The sequence below is a fragment of the Carcharodon carcharias genome, chromosome 12, assembly GCF_017639515.1.
Source record: "Carcharodon carcharias isolate sCarCar2 chromosome 12, sCarCar2.pri, whole genome shotgun sequence".
NCBI lineage: Eukaryota > Metazoa > Chordata > Chondrichthyes > Lamniformes > Lamnidae > Carcharodon > Carcharodon carcharias.
In genome coordinates, this window is record NC_054478.1 from 16,530,510 (window position 1) to 16,547,234 (window position 16,725).

Below are 16,725 nucleotides of genomic sequence, written 5' to 3' on the forward strand. Positions count from 1 at the left end.
AGCTTGGGGCCCAGGCAGCTGAAGGCACGGCCACCAATGGTGAAGTGATTAAAATCAGGGATGCGCAAGAGGCTGTGATGAGTGCAGATATTTTCAAGGGTTGTGGGGCTGGAGGAGGTTACAAGAGATAGGGAGGAGGAAGGACATGGAGGGCGATGAAAACAAGAATGAGAGTTTTAAAATAGAGGCCTTGCTGGGCCAGGAGCCCATGCAGCGAGCACAGGAGTGATTGGTGAAGGGGCTCTACGTGTGAGTAAGGACACAAGCAGCAGAGTTTTGGCTGAGCTCATATTTACGGAGGGTGGAAGATGGGTGAACGGCTAGGAGAGCATCAGAGTAGTCAGAGTCTAAAGACGATAAAGCTACAGATAAGGGTTTCAGCAGGAGAGGCGGGATCGACGATGTTACAGAGGCGAATGTCGATGGGTTTTAGTGATCTAGAGGGGTTGCAGGGTCAAACAAAATGCACAGCACTACAAACCTCTGACGGACACTTGTGCTGATGTCCTGTCATCCTTGGACTCGCAGGAGTATTCGCCCTGGTCCGCAAGGGTCACTTTGGCCAGAGTCAAGGACCTCAGCCTCCCCTCAGCTCGGACAATGTGCTTGCGATTGGGCTGGACCTCCTTCCCGTCCTTCAGCCACATGACATCGCCCTTGGCCTTGTTGAGTTCACACCACAGGGTGACGGTGCCATCTTTCTGAACGCACAAGTCCTCCAGCTTCAGCACAAACTGGAGTGGAAGCTCTGCAAAGAGCAAAGGGCAGTTGTGAGGATGTCACAATGAAACAATCCCTTCATCTCTCTCTAATTATCTCCCAAAGTCTACTACTCCTTCATGTGAATGGTACGTTAATTACCATATTGTTCAGATACTCAAGTGAAAAGGGCCTTGTTGAATCAAGTACCTGAAGCACTTGTAAAGAGAAACTCACCATTTTGATTTAATTTTGTAAGTTTCCTTTAAAGTTTAGTTTTTGTTACAGTACTTCATCAGGGGCTGTCACCCCCTTCGGTTAGTTTACTTCATTGATTAATTGTTTTGTTAAAAGGGAATACAAAGAGAAACGACTGGGGCACAGGGTAGTAAGTAGGGAGCAGCGCCACCTTCTGAAATAAACCTACAGGTATTATCAACAAAGTATTAGTGTATAGTTTCATACTTCACTAACTGGCTTGTGATCGGTTTAACACTTCCTGGAACACAGGAACATAGGACTTAGGAGCAGGAGTCAGCAATTCAGCCCCTTCCAGCCTGCTCCACCATTCAATACGATCATGGCTGATCTGATTGTGGCCTCAACTCTACTTTCCTGCCTGTGCCCCCCCATAACCCTCTACTCCCTTGTCGATCAAAAATCTATCTAACTCATCATGAATTAGCCACAGACTAACGACTCTTTGAGAGAAAAAAAATTCTCCTTATCTCCATCTTAAAAAAAATCTCCTCATCTCCCTTATTGTTAAACTCTGTCCCCTGGTTCTAGCCTCCCCCACAAGAGGAAACATCATCCCTGTATCCACCCTATCAAGTCCCCTCAGGATCTTATATGTTTCAATGAGATCACCTCTCATTCTTCTAAACTCCTCATGGATATAGGCCCAAACCTTTCCACATAAAGGCAACCCCTTCATCCCTGGAATGAGTCGAGTGAACTTTCCTGGACCCAGTTTCATCTCCTACACCTCACCCAACAAGGGTTTGGTATTGTGGACATTGAGAAGATGTTTCCACTTGTGGGAGAGATCAAAGTCTGGGGCCAGCAATATAAGACAGTCACTAATAAATCCAACATTAATTCAGGAGAAACTTCTCTACTGAGACACTGGTGAGAATCTGGAACTCACTACCACAGGGACTGATCGAAGAATTTAAAGTAGTTAAAATAGGACAGAAAAAATAGCGGAGCAATTAATGGGACTAGAAGCCGATAAATTCCTGGACCTTATGGCCCACATCCTAGGGTTCTAAAGGAGTTGGCTGCAGAAATAGTGGATGCATTGATTTGAACTTCCAGAGTCCCTTTGATCTAGAACAGTCCCTGTGGATTGGGTGATAACAAATGTAAGCCCGCTATTCAAGAAAGGAAGGAAAGAGAAAACAGACAACTACAGGCCAGTTAAGCTGATGTCAGTCATCGGGAATATGTTGGAATCTATTGTTAATGAAGGAGTAATAGGTCCCTTTGAAAAATCATCACTTAAGGACTAGCCAGAGTTAACACGGTTTTATGAAAGGGAAAGCACGCTCAACAAATCTATCAGCAAATTTTGAGGATGTAACCAAGAGCTTAGATAAGGGGGTAACCAGTGGATGTACTTTATATGGATTTTCAAAATGCATTCCACAGGGTTATACACTCGAGTTCTAACGCGATATTAGGATTCATGGGATTGGGGGGCCAATATATTAGCAAGTATCAGGATTGGTTAATGGACAGAAAACAGAAAGCAAGGATAAATGGGTCATTTTCAGGTTGGCAGACTGCAACTAGTGGAGTACCACAATGATCTGTGTTTGGGCCTTTTCTGTTTATAATCTATATTAATGTCTTAAAAAAGAGGACCAAGTATAATACCTCCAAGTTTGCTGATGATACACTAGTAGGTTGGAAAGTAAGCCATTAGGATTGCCATTGACCAGAAACTGAACTGGACTAGCCACATAAATACTGTGGCTACAAGAACAGCTGGGAATTCTGCAGAGAGGAATTCACCTCCTGACTCTCCAAAGCCTGTCCACCATCTACAAGGCACAAGTCAGGAGTGTGATGGAATACTCCCCACTTGCCTGGATGAGTGCAGCTCCCACAACACTCAAGAAGCCTGACACCATCCAGGATAAAGCAGTCCACTTGATTGGCACCACATCCATAAACACTCACTCCCTCCACCACAGTGGCAGCAGTGTGTACCATCTACAAGATGCACTGCAGGAACTCACCAAGGCTCCTTCGACAGCACCTTCCAAACCCACAACCACTACCATCTAGAAGGAAGGGCAGCAGATAAATGGGAACACCACCACCTGGAAGTTCCCCTCCAAGCCACTCACCATCCTGACTTGGAACTATATCACCGTTCCTTCACTGTCGCTGAGTCAAAATCCTGGAACTCCCTCCCTAACAGCACTGTGGGTGTACCTACACCACATGGACTGCAGTGGTTCAAGAAGGCAGCTCACCACCACCTTCTCAAGGGGCAATAAATGATTATTTGCCAATGACACCCACACCCAGTGAATGAATTGTAAAAATGTGGGTAAGATTACCAACATGGGAGGTGGAACAGGAAATCTTAATTGGTTTCAAGAAGGAACTAGGCATGTTTCTGTCAACACATGGGGTTCAGGGTCATTAGAAACTCATCACTGGAATAAAGATGGGGGCAAGAGTCTCTCCTAACTGGATCTGTTACTGGGTAGTGGGAGGGAGCAGACAGGCTGAAAGCACAAGATACCAAGGATCATCAGGGGTCATCTGAATATAACATAAGAAATAAGAGCAGGGGGAGGCCATTCAGCCCCTTGAGCCATTCAATAAGATCATGGCTGATCTGATGTGGGCTTAACTCCACTTTCCTCCCTGTCCCCCATAATCCTTGACTCCCTTGTCAATCAAAAGTCTGTCTAACTCAGCCTGGAATATCCTCAATGATTCAGCCTCCACTGCTGGCTGGAGGAGAGAAATCCTAAAGCTGACTTCCAAAGAAATTCCTCCTCATCTTAGTCTGAAATGGGAAAGCCCTTGTGCCCCCAACTTCTAGATTCTTCCAAGGAAGGAAACATCCTCTCAGCATCGACTCTGTCTAGCCCTCTCAGGATCTTATATGAACACCCATAACATACTTATGAACATATGAGTTAAGAGCAGGAGTAGGCCACTCGACCCCGCGAGGCTGCTCCACCATTCAATACGATCATGGCTGATCTGACTGTAACTCAACCCCACATTCCCGCCTGCCCCCAATAATGTTCCACCCCCTTGTTAATCAAGAATCTATCTAGCTCTACCTTAAAAATATTCAAAGACTCTGTTTCCACCACCTTTTGAGGAAGAGAGTTCCAAAGACTCACCGCCCTGATAGAGAAAAAATTCTCCTCATCTCTGTGTTAAGTGGGCAACCCCTTATCTTTAAATAATGACCCCTAATTCTAGATTCTCCCACAAGAGGAAACATCTTCTTCACATCGATCCTGTCAAGACCCCTCAGGATCTTAAAGGTTTCAATCAAGTTGCCTCTTACTCTTCTAAACTCCAGTGGATACAAGCCTAACCTGTCCAACCTTTCCTCATAAGACAATCCGCCCATTCCTGGTATTAGTTTAATAAACCTTCTCTCAGCTGCTTCCAACACATTTACATCCTTCCTTAAATAAGGAGACCAAAACTATACACAATACTCCAGATGTGGTCTCACCAATGCCCTGTATACCTGAAGCATAACCACCATACTATTGTATTCAATTCCCCTTGCAATAAACAATAACATCCTATTAACTTTCCTAATTACCTGCTGCACCTACATACTGGCCTTTTGTGATTCATGCACTTGGACACCTAGATCCCTCTGCCTCTCGGAGCTCTGCAATCTCTTGCCATTTAGATAATATGCTTTTTTTTTATTCTTCCTGCCAAAGTGGACAATTTCACATTTTCCCGCATTATACTCCATTTGCCAGATATTTGTCCATTTACTTAACCTACCTATATCCCTTTGTAGTGTTCTTATATCCTGTTCACAGCTTACTTTCCAACTATCTTTGTGTCATTCGCAAATTTAGCAACAAGACCATCTGTCTCTTCAATCAAGTCATTTATATAAATTGTAAAAAGCTGAGGCCCCAGCACTGATCCCTGTGGCACGCCACTCATTTCATCCCACCAACCAGAAAAAGACCTACTCTCCATAAGACACAGGAGCTGAAGTCGGCCATTCGGCCCATCAAGTCTGCTCCGCCATTCAATGAGATCATGGCTGATAATCCTCAACTCCACTTTCCTACCTTTTCCCCATAACCCTTGAATCCCTTACTCATTACAAATCTGTCTCTCTCAGCCCTTCTTAATCACTTGCTGCACCTGCATGCTAATGTTTTGTGATCCATTTACAATGACACCCAGACCCCTCTGTACCTGTACCAGGAAACACTTCTTCACCGCCAAGGGGAGTGGAAATCTAGAAATCCCTTCCCCCCAAAAAGCTGTCAGTGCTGGGGAGACAACTGAAAATTTCGAGACTGAGATTGATAGATTTTGGTTAGGTAAGGGGATTAAGGGTTATGGAGCTAAAGCACAGATCAGCCATAATCTAATTGAATGGCGGAACAGCGCAGAGGGGCTGAATAGCCTCCTCCTGTTCTTATGCTGGAATTCTGAAAGATAAGTGACATCCACATTATTTTACTTTAATAGTGTTTAATTCACTGCCACTTCTCTTCCAGGAATGCCCAGCTTAGAGTAGTTCAGCTCCTCTACATCAGTGACACTTTTCCCGATTCCAATGAAAGATCATCAATCGGAAATGTTAATTCTGTCTCCCTCTCTCTCCACAGTGGCTGCCTGACCTGCTGAATGTTTCCGGCGTTTTCTGGGGGGTTTTTTTAATCATTACAGAGTACTGCTGTTCTGTTACTTTAAGGGGATCCTGAGCCATCCCTGGTATGGGCACCATGTGTCACCACTTACCAGCAGCACTGCCAAGCTCCTCCACCCCTCCTCCATCCAAACCTCCTTGCCCCAGCTCGGCCACCCCCCCCCCACCACCCCTCCCCCACTCCCCTACCCTCCCCCCAACCCCTACCAGCCATGGTCACATTGAAAACCATCTCGTCGTCTGCGGAGCGGCAGGTGTAGAATCCGGAATCTTCCTTCAGGACGTTCTTGATGATCAGACTGTGCACCCGTGACTCGCTCTTCATCTCGTATTTCTCTCCCTCGAGCACCTGCTCCTTATGCCGGAACCAGGTGACGCTGGCGTGCTCCTTGGAGACGATGGCTGCCAGCACTGCCTTCCCGTTCTCGTTGGCGTGAACTTCTTCTGGATGCTTCTCCTTGTTGGTGAACAGCAACGGGGCCTCTGGTGGAGAGAGCAGAGGGAAAAGTCTCACGTTTACACCTTTCATCACCGGCGGATGTCCCCCTGTACTTCACAATCAATGCAGTACTTTGTGAAATGTTCCAATCTAGGAAAATGAGGCAGCCTAATGTATACACAGCAAGATCCCACAATAGGGAGGGCTGGAGCGTTAATGGCCACATAGACCAGTTGTGCTGTAAATTCAGTGTAATTTACTACATCATGTGATAAATGACCGGATAAACTGTTTCCCTTATTAAGTTCAATGAGGGATAGTTTAATTAGCCCCAGGGAACAGGGATCATAAACTGATTCAAAATATTGGACATGAAATCTTTTCCCCCACCTGAGAGGGCACAAGGGGCCTTGGTTCAACATCTCATTCACAAGATGGCACCTCCATCTTCTTCAGTAGTGACCCTCTGACAGTGCAGCACTCCCTCAGTACTGACCCTCTGACAGTGCAGCACTCCCTCAGTACTGACCCTCTGACAGTGCAGCACTCCCTCAGTACTGACCCTCTGACAGTGCAGCACTCCCTCAGTACTGACCCTCTCACAGTGCAATACTCCCTCAGTACTGACCCTCTGACAGTGCAGCGCGCCTTCAGAAGTGACCCTCTGACAGTGCAGCACTCCCTCAGTACTGACCCTCTGACAGTGCAGCACTCCCTCAGTACTGACCCTCTGACAGTGCAGCATTCCCTCGGTACTGACCCCCTGACAGTGCAGCACTCCCTCAGTACTGACCCTCTGACAGTGCAGCACTCCCTCGGTGCTGATCCCCTGGCAGTGCAGCACTCCCTCAGTACTGACCCTCTGACAGTGCAGCACTCCCTCGGTGCTGATCCCCTGGCAGTGCAGCACTCCCTCAGTACTGACCCTCTGACAGTGCAGCACTCCCTCAGTACTGACCCTCTGACAGTGCAGCACTCCCTCAGTACTGACCCTCTGACAGTGCAGCACTCCCTCAGTACTGACCCTCTGACAGTGCAGCACTCCCTCAGTCCTGACCCTCTGACAGTGCAGCACTCCCTCAGGCCTGACCCTCTGACAGTGCAGCGTGCCCTCAGTACTGATCCCCTGGCAGTGCAGCACTTGGTTCAACATCTCATTCACAAGATGGCACCTCCATCTTCCTCAGTACTGACCCTCTGACAGTGCAGCACTCCCTCAGTACTGATCCTCTGACAGTGCAGCACTCCCTCAGTATTGCTCTGGGAGTGTTGGCGTAGACTATTTGCTCATGTCTCTGGAGTGAGGCTTGAAGAAGAGGCGGGCAAATCACAGCTGACGCCTGCACCTAAACCATTCCATTGTCCACCTTGACCTCCCCCAGACCTCAAACCGCCTGTTCAGCATCAGCCTAGCAGGAATGAGTATCACACAGGAATTAGCAAGAAATGACTTGCAGCTAATCATGAAGCCCAGGGTTCACAAGCAGTGACCAATCAGGGAGGCCCTGTTCACAAGCACTGGCCAATGAGGGAGGCCAAAGGTTCATTAACACTGTCCAATGAGGGAGGTCCAGAGTTCATGAGTACTGACCAACGCGAACATTGGCCAATCAGGGAGGCCCAGGGTTCACTAGCACTGGCCAATCATTGAAGTGCAAGCATTGACCTCACCCAGGATGCTATGCATTGTGGGTGGACGTTGCCAAGGGGATGGACTGAGACCTGCTGCCAGGGGAACAGCTGAAATCTCTGATGAAAAATGGAGCAGCACATTCCTGGGATGGAATGTCCTTTGGGCCAGGTCACTTTTCACTGACCAGTCTCTTGGTCCAGAGTTTACCAGTCTTGCCATCCAGTGAGGTCTGTAAGTGCCCTGACCACGTCCCCAGGTGTTGACCACCTTGGGTCTGGTTTAAACTGCCCCAGCGAGTCCTTTCTCTCGACTATTGCAGCCACTCTGAGGGTCCAATGCTGAAACTATTTAGATGGTAATCCAGTCATAGTGTAACCTAATCCCTACAGACCAAATTAGACAGGGTCAGTGAGGAGTTGGACCGCTGGTATTTTGATCATACACAACAGGTGACTTTGGTTTAGATTTTAAGATCCCACCTCCACCCCCCAACCCCACTCCCGCCCCAGCAGTCTTAACCTTAGAGATTGAGTCTGGTGTGCCGGAGAGAGAGAGAGAAAAGAGACAGAAACAGAGAAAAAGAGACAGAAAAAAGGCAGCAAGAAAGAGACAGAGAGAGATAGTGAGAGAGCGAGAGAGAGAGACAGACAGGGAGAGACCCAGAAGGAGAGAGACAGGGGAATACTGCTATCTCTACCCCAGGATGGAACACGCTGCCTGAAAGGGTGGTGGAAACAGAGTCAATAGGAACATTCCGAAGGGAAATTGGACAATATTTGGAAGATAAAATAATTTACAGGGCAATGGGGAAACAGCAGAGGGATTGGGACCAGTTGGATAGCTCATTCAAAGAGCTGGCACTGGCATGATGGACCGAATGATCTCCTTCTATGCTGCGTGATTCTCTGACTCTGTGAAACCATTTTAAGCAATTCATCCACAAAAAGGACCTTGGAAAGAGTTACGTGGACACGTTAGGGTTTTAAAGCAAAGTGCATTCACAGGGGTTTTAAAAGGCATTGAGACAGGAGACTATTCAAATGAACCTGACAGGAAACAAGAAACCATTATTTAGCTTGTCCCAGTTATCACAGACCCCCTCACACCCAGTGTGCTGGGAAGTCCTTGTTCCCAGCTGCTTTCAGGGATTGTTCGGCATTAGGCTCCCCTTTCTGCCTGCAAACACACTTACATTTTAACAGAAAGCTATTAGGGTAAGACTTCCCCAAATTCTGAAGTTCAAAATGCAAAATGTTGGTTACTTGAAGTCGAGGAAAGATGATTTGCTGACATGGAATAAGCTTAGTATGTTCATAATTTTATATCATTACACAAAGACCAGTCACGCAGATAGCATTGAGTGATTCTGCCTGTAACTAGTTGTCTAGTCAGATCACTAGGCTGAGAGGTGAAAAAGCAGAACCATTGTTCCAGGGTTAGTGACGAATAATTCAAATGCTTTGCCTGAACCACACTCTTGCAAGTGATGGAAACATTATTAAGCTTTGGTGTCAGATCGTTGGTGGACAGTTACAATTTTGAAGGGGATGCTGAAACAGAGGGACCGGGGGTGAAGGGGTTTATGTACAAGCTGAGAAAGCTGTAAATAAAGCAGACGGTAAATTTGAGCTTCACTAATAAGAGGCATAGACAGTGAAAGCTAGGAAGTTTGGTTAAAGCTTAAAAAACACTAGTTAGGCCTCAGCTGGGATGTTGGGCCCAGTTGTGCGCACCACACCTCAGGAAGGTACTGAGGGAGTGCTGCACTGTCAGAGGGTCAGTACTGAGGGAGTGCTGCACTGTCAGAGGGTCAGTACTGAGGGAGTGCTACACTGTCAGAGGGTCAGTACCGAGGGAATGCTGCACTGTCAGAGGGTCAGTACTGAGGGAATGTTGCACTGTCAGAGGGTCAGTACCGAGGGAATGCTGCACTGTCAGAGGGTCAGTACTGAGGGAGTGCTGCACTGTCAGGGGTTCAGTACTGAGGGAGTGCTGTACTGTCAGGGGGTCAGTACTGAGGTAGTGCTACACTGTCAGAGGGTCAGTACTGAGGGAGTGCTGCACTGTCAGGGGGTCAGTACTGAGGGAGTGCTGCACTGTCAGGGGGTCAGTACTGAGGGAGTGCTGCACTGTCAGAGGGTCAGTACTGAGGGAGTGCTGCACTGTCAGAGGATCAGTACTGAGGTAGTGCTACACTGTCAGAGGGTCAGTACTGAGGTAGTGCTGCACATTTAGAGGGTCAGTACTGAGGGAGTGCTGCTTTGTCAAGGGTCAGTACTGAGAGAGAGCTGCACTGTCAGAGGGTCAGTACTGAGGTAGTGCTGCACAGTTAGAGGGTCAGTACTGAGGGAGTGCTGCTTTGTCAAGGGTCAGTACTGAGAGAGAGCTGCACTGTCGGAGTGTCAGTCTTGTGGGAGCTTTGCACTGTCAGAGGACTGAGAGAGCACTGCACCATTGTAGGGTCAATATTGAGGCAGGGCTGCCCTGTCAGAGGGTCAGTACTGAGGGAGCGCTGTACTGTTGGGGGGTCAATACTGTGGGAGTGCAGTACTGTTGGGGGTTCAGTACTGAGTTCTGCACCGTCGGAGGGTCAGTACTATGGGAGTGCTGCATTGTTGGAGAGTCAGTACTGAGTGCTGCACTGTTGGAGGGTCAGTACTATGGGAGTCTTGCACTGTCGGAGGTTCAGTACTGTGGGTGTGCTAAACTCCTGGAGGTTCAGTAATGAGAGTGCTCTACACAGTCAGGGGGTCAGTACTGAAGGAGTGCTCCACTGTCGGAGGGTCAGTACTCTGGGGGTGCTGCACTGTCAGGGGTTCAATCCTTGGGACCGCTGCACTGTTGGGGGGTCAATACTGTGGGAGTGCTGCACTGTTGGTGTGTCAGTACTGAGTTCTTCACTCTCAGAGGGTCAGTACTGAGGGAGAACTGCACTGTCAGAGGGTCAGTACTGAGGGAGTGCTCCACTTTTGGAGGGTCAGTACTGAGTTCTGTACTGTCGGAGGGTCAGTACTCTGGGGGTGCTACACTGTCAGGGGTTCAGTACTGTGGGAGCACTGGACTGTTCGGAGGTCAGTACTGAGGGAGTGCTGCACTGTTGGGAGGGTCAGTGCTAAGGAAGCGCTGCACTATCAGAGGGTCAGTACTGAGGGAGTGCTGCATTGTTGGTAGTTCGATACTGTGGGAGTGCTGCAATGTTGGGGTGTCATTGCTAAGGGAGTGCTGCGCTGTCAGAGGGTCAGTACCGAGGGGTTGCTGCACTGTTGGGGTGTCAGTGCTAAGGGAGTGCTGCACAGTCAGAGGGTCAGTACTGAGGGAGTGCTGCGCTGTCAGAGGGTCAGTACTGAGGGAGTGCTGTGCTGTCAGAGGGTCAGTACTGAGGGAGTGCTGCATTATCAAAGGGTCAGTATTGATTATTGCACTGTCAGAGGTACCTTCTTTTGGGATGAGACATTAAATCCAAACTCTCTCTGCCCTCAAGTGTGGACCAAATAGATCCCATTGCAGTGTTCCAAAGAAAAGTAGCAGGGGTTCTCTCTTGTGTCCTGGGCCAATATTTATCCCCCAACCAACAGCACCAAAAGAAGTTGATTATCTGTTCATTATATTGTTGGTGTTTCATGGACCTTGCCATGTGTAAATAGCTGCATTCCAACAGTGATAGTGCTTTGGGATATCTGAGTTAGTGAAAGCACTATAGGAGTGTAAGTCATCCTTTTATTTCCTGCTTACAGGGGGCTCCTCTGAAAAAACTGTTCAATGAATTTATTATCGCCAAGTTTATGGATGACACAAAAATAGGTGGGAAGGCAAGTGGTGAGGGTGACACAGGAGTCTACAGAGGAATATAGATGGGTTAAATGAGTGGGCAAAAAACTTGGCAGATGGAGTATAATGTGGGAAAATGTGAGGTTATGCACTTTGGCAGGAAGAATAGAGGAGCTGAATATTATTTAAATGGAGAAAGACTGCAGAAAGCTGCAGCACAGAGGGATTTGGGAGTCCTCGTGCATGAATCCCAAAAAGCTAACATACAAGTTCAGCAGGTAATAGGGAAAGTAAATGGAATGTTGGCCTTTATTTCAAAGGGAATGGAATATAAAAATAGGGAAGTCTTGCTAAAACTATACAAGGCACCAGTTAGACCACACCTAGAATACTGTGAACAGTTTTGGTCCCCTTATCTAAGGAAAGATATACTGGCATTGGAGGCAGTCCAGGGAAAGTTCACTAGGTTGATCCTGGGTATGGAGGAATTTTCTTATGAGGAGGGATTGAGTAGGTTGGGCCTGTACTCATTGGAGTTTAGAAGAATGAGAGGTAACCTTATTGAAACATATAAGATTCTTAGGGGGCTTGACAGGGTAGATGCTGAGAGGTTGTTTCCCCTTGTGGGACAGTCTAGGACCAGAGGGCATAATCTCAGAGTAAGGGGGCACCCATTTAAAACAGAGATGAGGAGGAATTTCTTCTCTCAGAGGGTAGTGAATCTGTGGAATTCTTTACTGCAGGGGGCTGTAGAGGCTGGGTTGTTAAGTATATTCAAGGCTGAGATAGACAGGTTTTTAATCAGTAAGGGAATCAAGGGTTATGGGGAAAAGGCAGGAAAGTGGAGTTGAGGATTATCAAATCAGCCATGATCTCATTGAATGTTGGAGCAGACTTGATGGGCCAAATGGCCTACTTCTGCTCCTACGTCTTATGGTCTCATGGTTTCCTGTGAGATTGAATCACAGAATCACAGAATTGTTACAGCACTGAAGGAGGCCATTCAGCCCATCGTGTCAGCACCGGCTCTCCGAATGAGCAATTCACCTAGTGCCACTCTCCCACCTTCTCCCTGTAACCCTTTAAAATAATCATCTAATTCTCTTTTGAAAGCCTCAATTGAACCTACCTCCACCACACTCTCAGGCAACGCAATCCAGACCCAAACCACTCGGTGCATGAAAAAGTTTTTTTCGCATCTTCTTTTACCAATTACTTTAAATCTGTGCCTCTGGTTCTCGATCCTTTCATGAGTGGGAACAGTTTCTCTCTATTCACTCTGTCCAGACCCCTTATTATTTTGAACACCTCTATCAAATCTCCTCTCAACCTTCTCTTCTTCAAGGAAAACAGTCCCGGCCTCTCCAATCTATCTCCATGAACAAAGTTTCTCACCCCAGGAATCGTTCTTGTAAATCTCCTCTGTACACTCTCTCCCCAATGCCTTCACATCCTTCCTAAAATGTGGCGCCCAGAAGTGTAAGCGGTGCTCCAGCTGTGTTTTACTCATGTCCCGCACAAGTTCAGCATAACCTCCCTGCTCTTGTACTCAGTGCTCCTATTAATAAAGCCTAGGATACTATAGGCTTTAATAACCCTGCTTTCATCCTGCCCTAACACCTTTAATGACTTGATTGGAAATGAAGCTGTTCTGTCAGTGGCATTGTCGGACTGTGGCACTGCCCCGTATGAAGTGGGGGCCATGCGATCCAGGGGAGTACAAGACTCACTCTCTGACTTGTCATGAGCAATCTCATCTCTGCCCAGGAGGAGGGGAGACATTACAGCGAGGGCTCCGGGCCAGAGAGGGTGAGGGACATGTCTGTGAACACCAGATGAGGGCATGACTGGAATGGCAAGGACCCCCCCCCCCCCCCACCACCACCACCCCCCCGCCACGGTAAAGCAGCACTTCCTCATGGCTTTTCTACAATACCCCCAGAGGCTGGGGGCAAGACAGGTTGATGGCGCGAGGAGCGGGAGGTGAAATGCAGCCGAGATATTCGAGATGAGCCGTCGTTGTGCCACATTCACTGATACCTGTGACGGTTACTTTAAAGGTCAGTTTGTCAGAGCCCGCGTCGCATACATAGTGGCCGGAATCACCCGGCTCCGAATCGAAGATCATCAGCTCCCGCGTCAGACCCCGCGAATCGATCCTGATCCTGTCGGCGGGCAGCAGCTCCGTACCATCCCTGTACCATTGAACCTGCACATCTGGACGGGACAGTTCACAGGTCATGGCGATGGTCTCAGACTCTGTGAAGCTGCGGTCTCCTGAGATCTGGGAGCTTCCAACGATGGTCACTGGAGGGTCTGCAAGGAAACCTGTACAGTTAGTCAGCAAGGAATTTGGGGGTGTTACTCACTCGGGATATCAGAGAGTCCCAGCACCTATGCCAGATCTATACAGCTAGACAACAACAACAACATACTGGAGTGGTTCAAGAGTGTTACCAAAAAGATTTTGACACCGAGTCACATATGGAGAAACTAGGACAGGTAACCTAATGCTTGGCCAAAGGGGTAGGTTTTAACAAGTGTTGTAAAGCTCAGAAAGGCTTGGGAGAGCTGCTGGTGAGAAAGATCTGGGGTCCATCAGTGTACATGCGGAAATTGATATACTGGTTTTGGGTGATGTCTCCGAGGCACAGCATGTAGATTGGAAATAGGAGGCAGACAAGGACAGATCCTAGTGGAAACACTAGGGGTAATGGTGAGGGAGCAGTAAGAGAAACCATTGTAAGTGATTCTCTGGCTACGACGAGATCGATAAGAATGAAAGCAGGTGAGAGCAGTCCCACCCAGCTGGACGACAATGAACAATGAAGAGGTGTTGGGAGGAGGATGGTGAGGTCAAACCGTGTCAGAGGCTGCAGACAGGTCAAGAGGGACGAGGTCACCGGCACATAGGATGTCACTCATTTTAAATACAGAGCACGCCTGAGGGGCTGAATGGCCTACTCCTGCTCCCTGTTCATATGTTGTGACTTTGATAAGAACTGTTTCTGTACCGTGGGAGAGGCAGTATTCTGATTGGAGGGATTCAAATGCGGAGTTCTGGGCAATTTGGACTTGGATTGGGGAGGTGGCAACATGTTCAAGGATTTTGGAGAGGAAAGTGGGGGTTGGAGATGGGACGGTGGTATGCAAGGAAGAAGAGTACGTCAGTCACTCAGGGACCCCAGAGGGTTCCTCCTGTCCCATCAGTGACAGGTACTGACCCTGGAGTTGATCTCTGCGCGGTATAGCTCAGTGTCACAGGGGCTGAACTACTTACAGCCTCAGCTAGCAGGGGATTTTAGAGACCCCCACGTGTCCCCTCCCAACGACGGGGAGAGTGTCCGGGGAGAGTTTCAGTGAGGGGGCTGAGACCGAGGTACGTTACCTTCCACACAGACTCTGAATACAACGCCGTCACCCTGGACATCACAGAGGTACTCCCCCGAGTCTGTTGTCCGAGCGTCCAGTATCCGCAGTGACCGGAACGTTCCCTCCCTCCCGATGGATATCCTCTCGTTTTCCACCAGCTTTTCCCCATCCTTGTACCATTTGGCAACACCATCCAAGCGAGACAGCTCACACTCAAGCGCAATGTCCTCGGAGGCCGAGTACTTGTGCTCTGCCGGCTGGTCAGCCTGTCGGATTATCTTAACCGGCAGCTCTGCAGATAGAACCAGGGAGTCATTGGTTTAATGGCAGCTCAACAACAACAACTTGCATTCATATAGCACCTTTACCATAGTAAAACCCTTCCAAGACTTTTATAGAAGAACAGTCGAACAAAAAGTGACATTGAACCACATGTGGAGACATGAGGACCAGCAATTAGAAGCTTTATGTCAAATTGTATAGAAGTTACACTGCAGAAGCTGCCTATTGGACCAATGAGACAGCTGGTCAAAGTGGTAGGTTTAAAGGAGCGCTTTAAAAGTGGAGAAAGAGGCGGAGAGATGGGAAATTTTAGGGAGTGATTTCAGAACTTAGGGTGAAGACAGCCAATGGACCGTCATCAATTTCTGGGGCAAAGGGCAACAGGAATGGTCAAGAGGCCAGAGTTCGAGGAGCACAGGGATCCCAGAGGGTTATGGGGCTGGAGGAGATGACAGAGATAGGGGGGAAGTGGGGCAATGCAAACATGAAAACAGGAATGGGAATTTTAAATCAGTGGGGGGTTGTTGGACTGGCAACCAGTGTAGCTCAGTGAGCACAGGGGTGATGGGTGCATGGGACTTGGTGCGAGTTAGGGTAGAGACAGCAGGGTTTTGGATGAGGCTGAGTTGATGGAGGGTGGATGATGAGGGGAGCTGGCCAGGGGAATATTTGAATAGTCGGGTTTGGATGTGCAAAGGGAAGTTTAAGGACACACAGCTGAGGCAGGTTTGGAAACGGGCAGTGACGCAAAGGTGGAAATCGATAGTCTTGATGATGGAGAGGATAAGAGATCAAGAATGAGAGTGGTCTGGTTCGATCTCGGACAGTTGCCAGAGAGAGGGATGGAGCCAGTGCCTAGAGAATGGATTTAGTGGTGGGGACCGAAATCTGTGGGTTTTTACTTCCTAATAATGAATTGGAGGGAAGTTCTGCTCACCCAGTACTGAATGCTGGGCAGTCTGACAAATCAGTGAGGCTGCAGGGGAAGAAAGAGCTGCTGGTGAGGGAGAGCTGGGTGTCGGTAGTGTACATGTGAAAACTAACACTGTGTTTTCAGATGATGTCGCTGAGGGGCAGCATGTGGATGAGAAATAGTTGGGGGGGGGTGGTGCAAGGACAGATCCTTGGGGAAAACCAGGTGTAACGGTGAGGGAGCAGGAAGCGAAACCATTGTAAGTGATTCTCTGACTACAATGAGATCGATAAGAACGGAAGCAGGTGAGAGTAGCCCCACCCAGCTGGACGACAGTGGAGAGGTGTTGGGAGGAGGATGGTGCAGTTAAACCGTGTCAGAGGCTGCAGACAGACCGAAGAGGACAAGGAGGGAAAGTTTACCTTTGGCACAGTAACTGCAGATGTCACTTGTCACTTTGCTAAGAGCTATTTCTGTACTGTGAAAGGGCAGAATCCTAATTGGAGGAATACAGACATAGAGTTCTGGGAAATTTGGACATTGATTGGGGAGGTGAGAATACGTTCAAGGGTTTTGGAGAGGAAATGGGGGTGTTGGAGATAGGACGGTGGTTTGCAAGGATGAAGAGTACGTTAGTCGCTCAGGGACACCAGAGAGTTCCTCCTGTCCCATCAGTGACAGGTACTGACCCTGGAGTTGATCTCTGCACGGTATAGCTCAGT

General features: G+C 48.3%; 1 protein-coding gene across 2 annotated transcripts in view; it reads right to left on the bottom strand.

The window, feature by feature from the left end:
• LOC121284840 (obscurin-like protein 1) overlaps positions 1–16,725 on the bottom strand; it is a 106,307-nt gene that overhangs the window by 36,071 nt on the left and 53,511 nt on the right. For both annotated transcript variants that reach the window (XM_041200629.1, XM_041200628.1), the window contains 4 exons: positions 14,825–15,100; positions 13,477–13,752; positions 5,804–6,079; positions 482–748 (listed from right to left, as the gene is read on the bottom strand). In XM_041200629.1, coding sequence (XP_041056563.1) covers positions 482–748; positions 5,804–6,079; positions 13,477–13,752; positions 14,825–15,100 — 1,095 coding nt within the window. The remainder of the gene's footprint in view (positions 1–481; positions 749–5,803; positions 6,080–13,476; positions 13,753–14,824; positions 15,101–16,725) is intronic.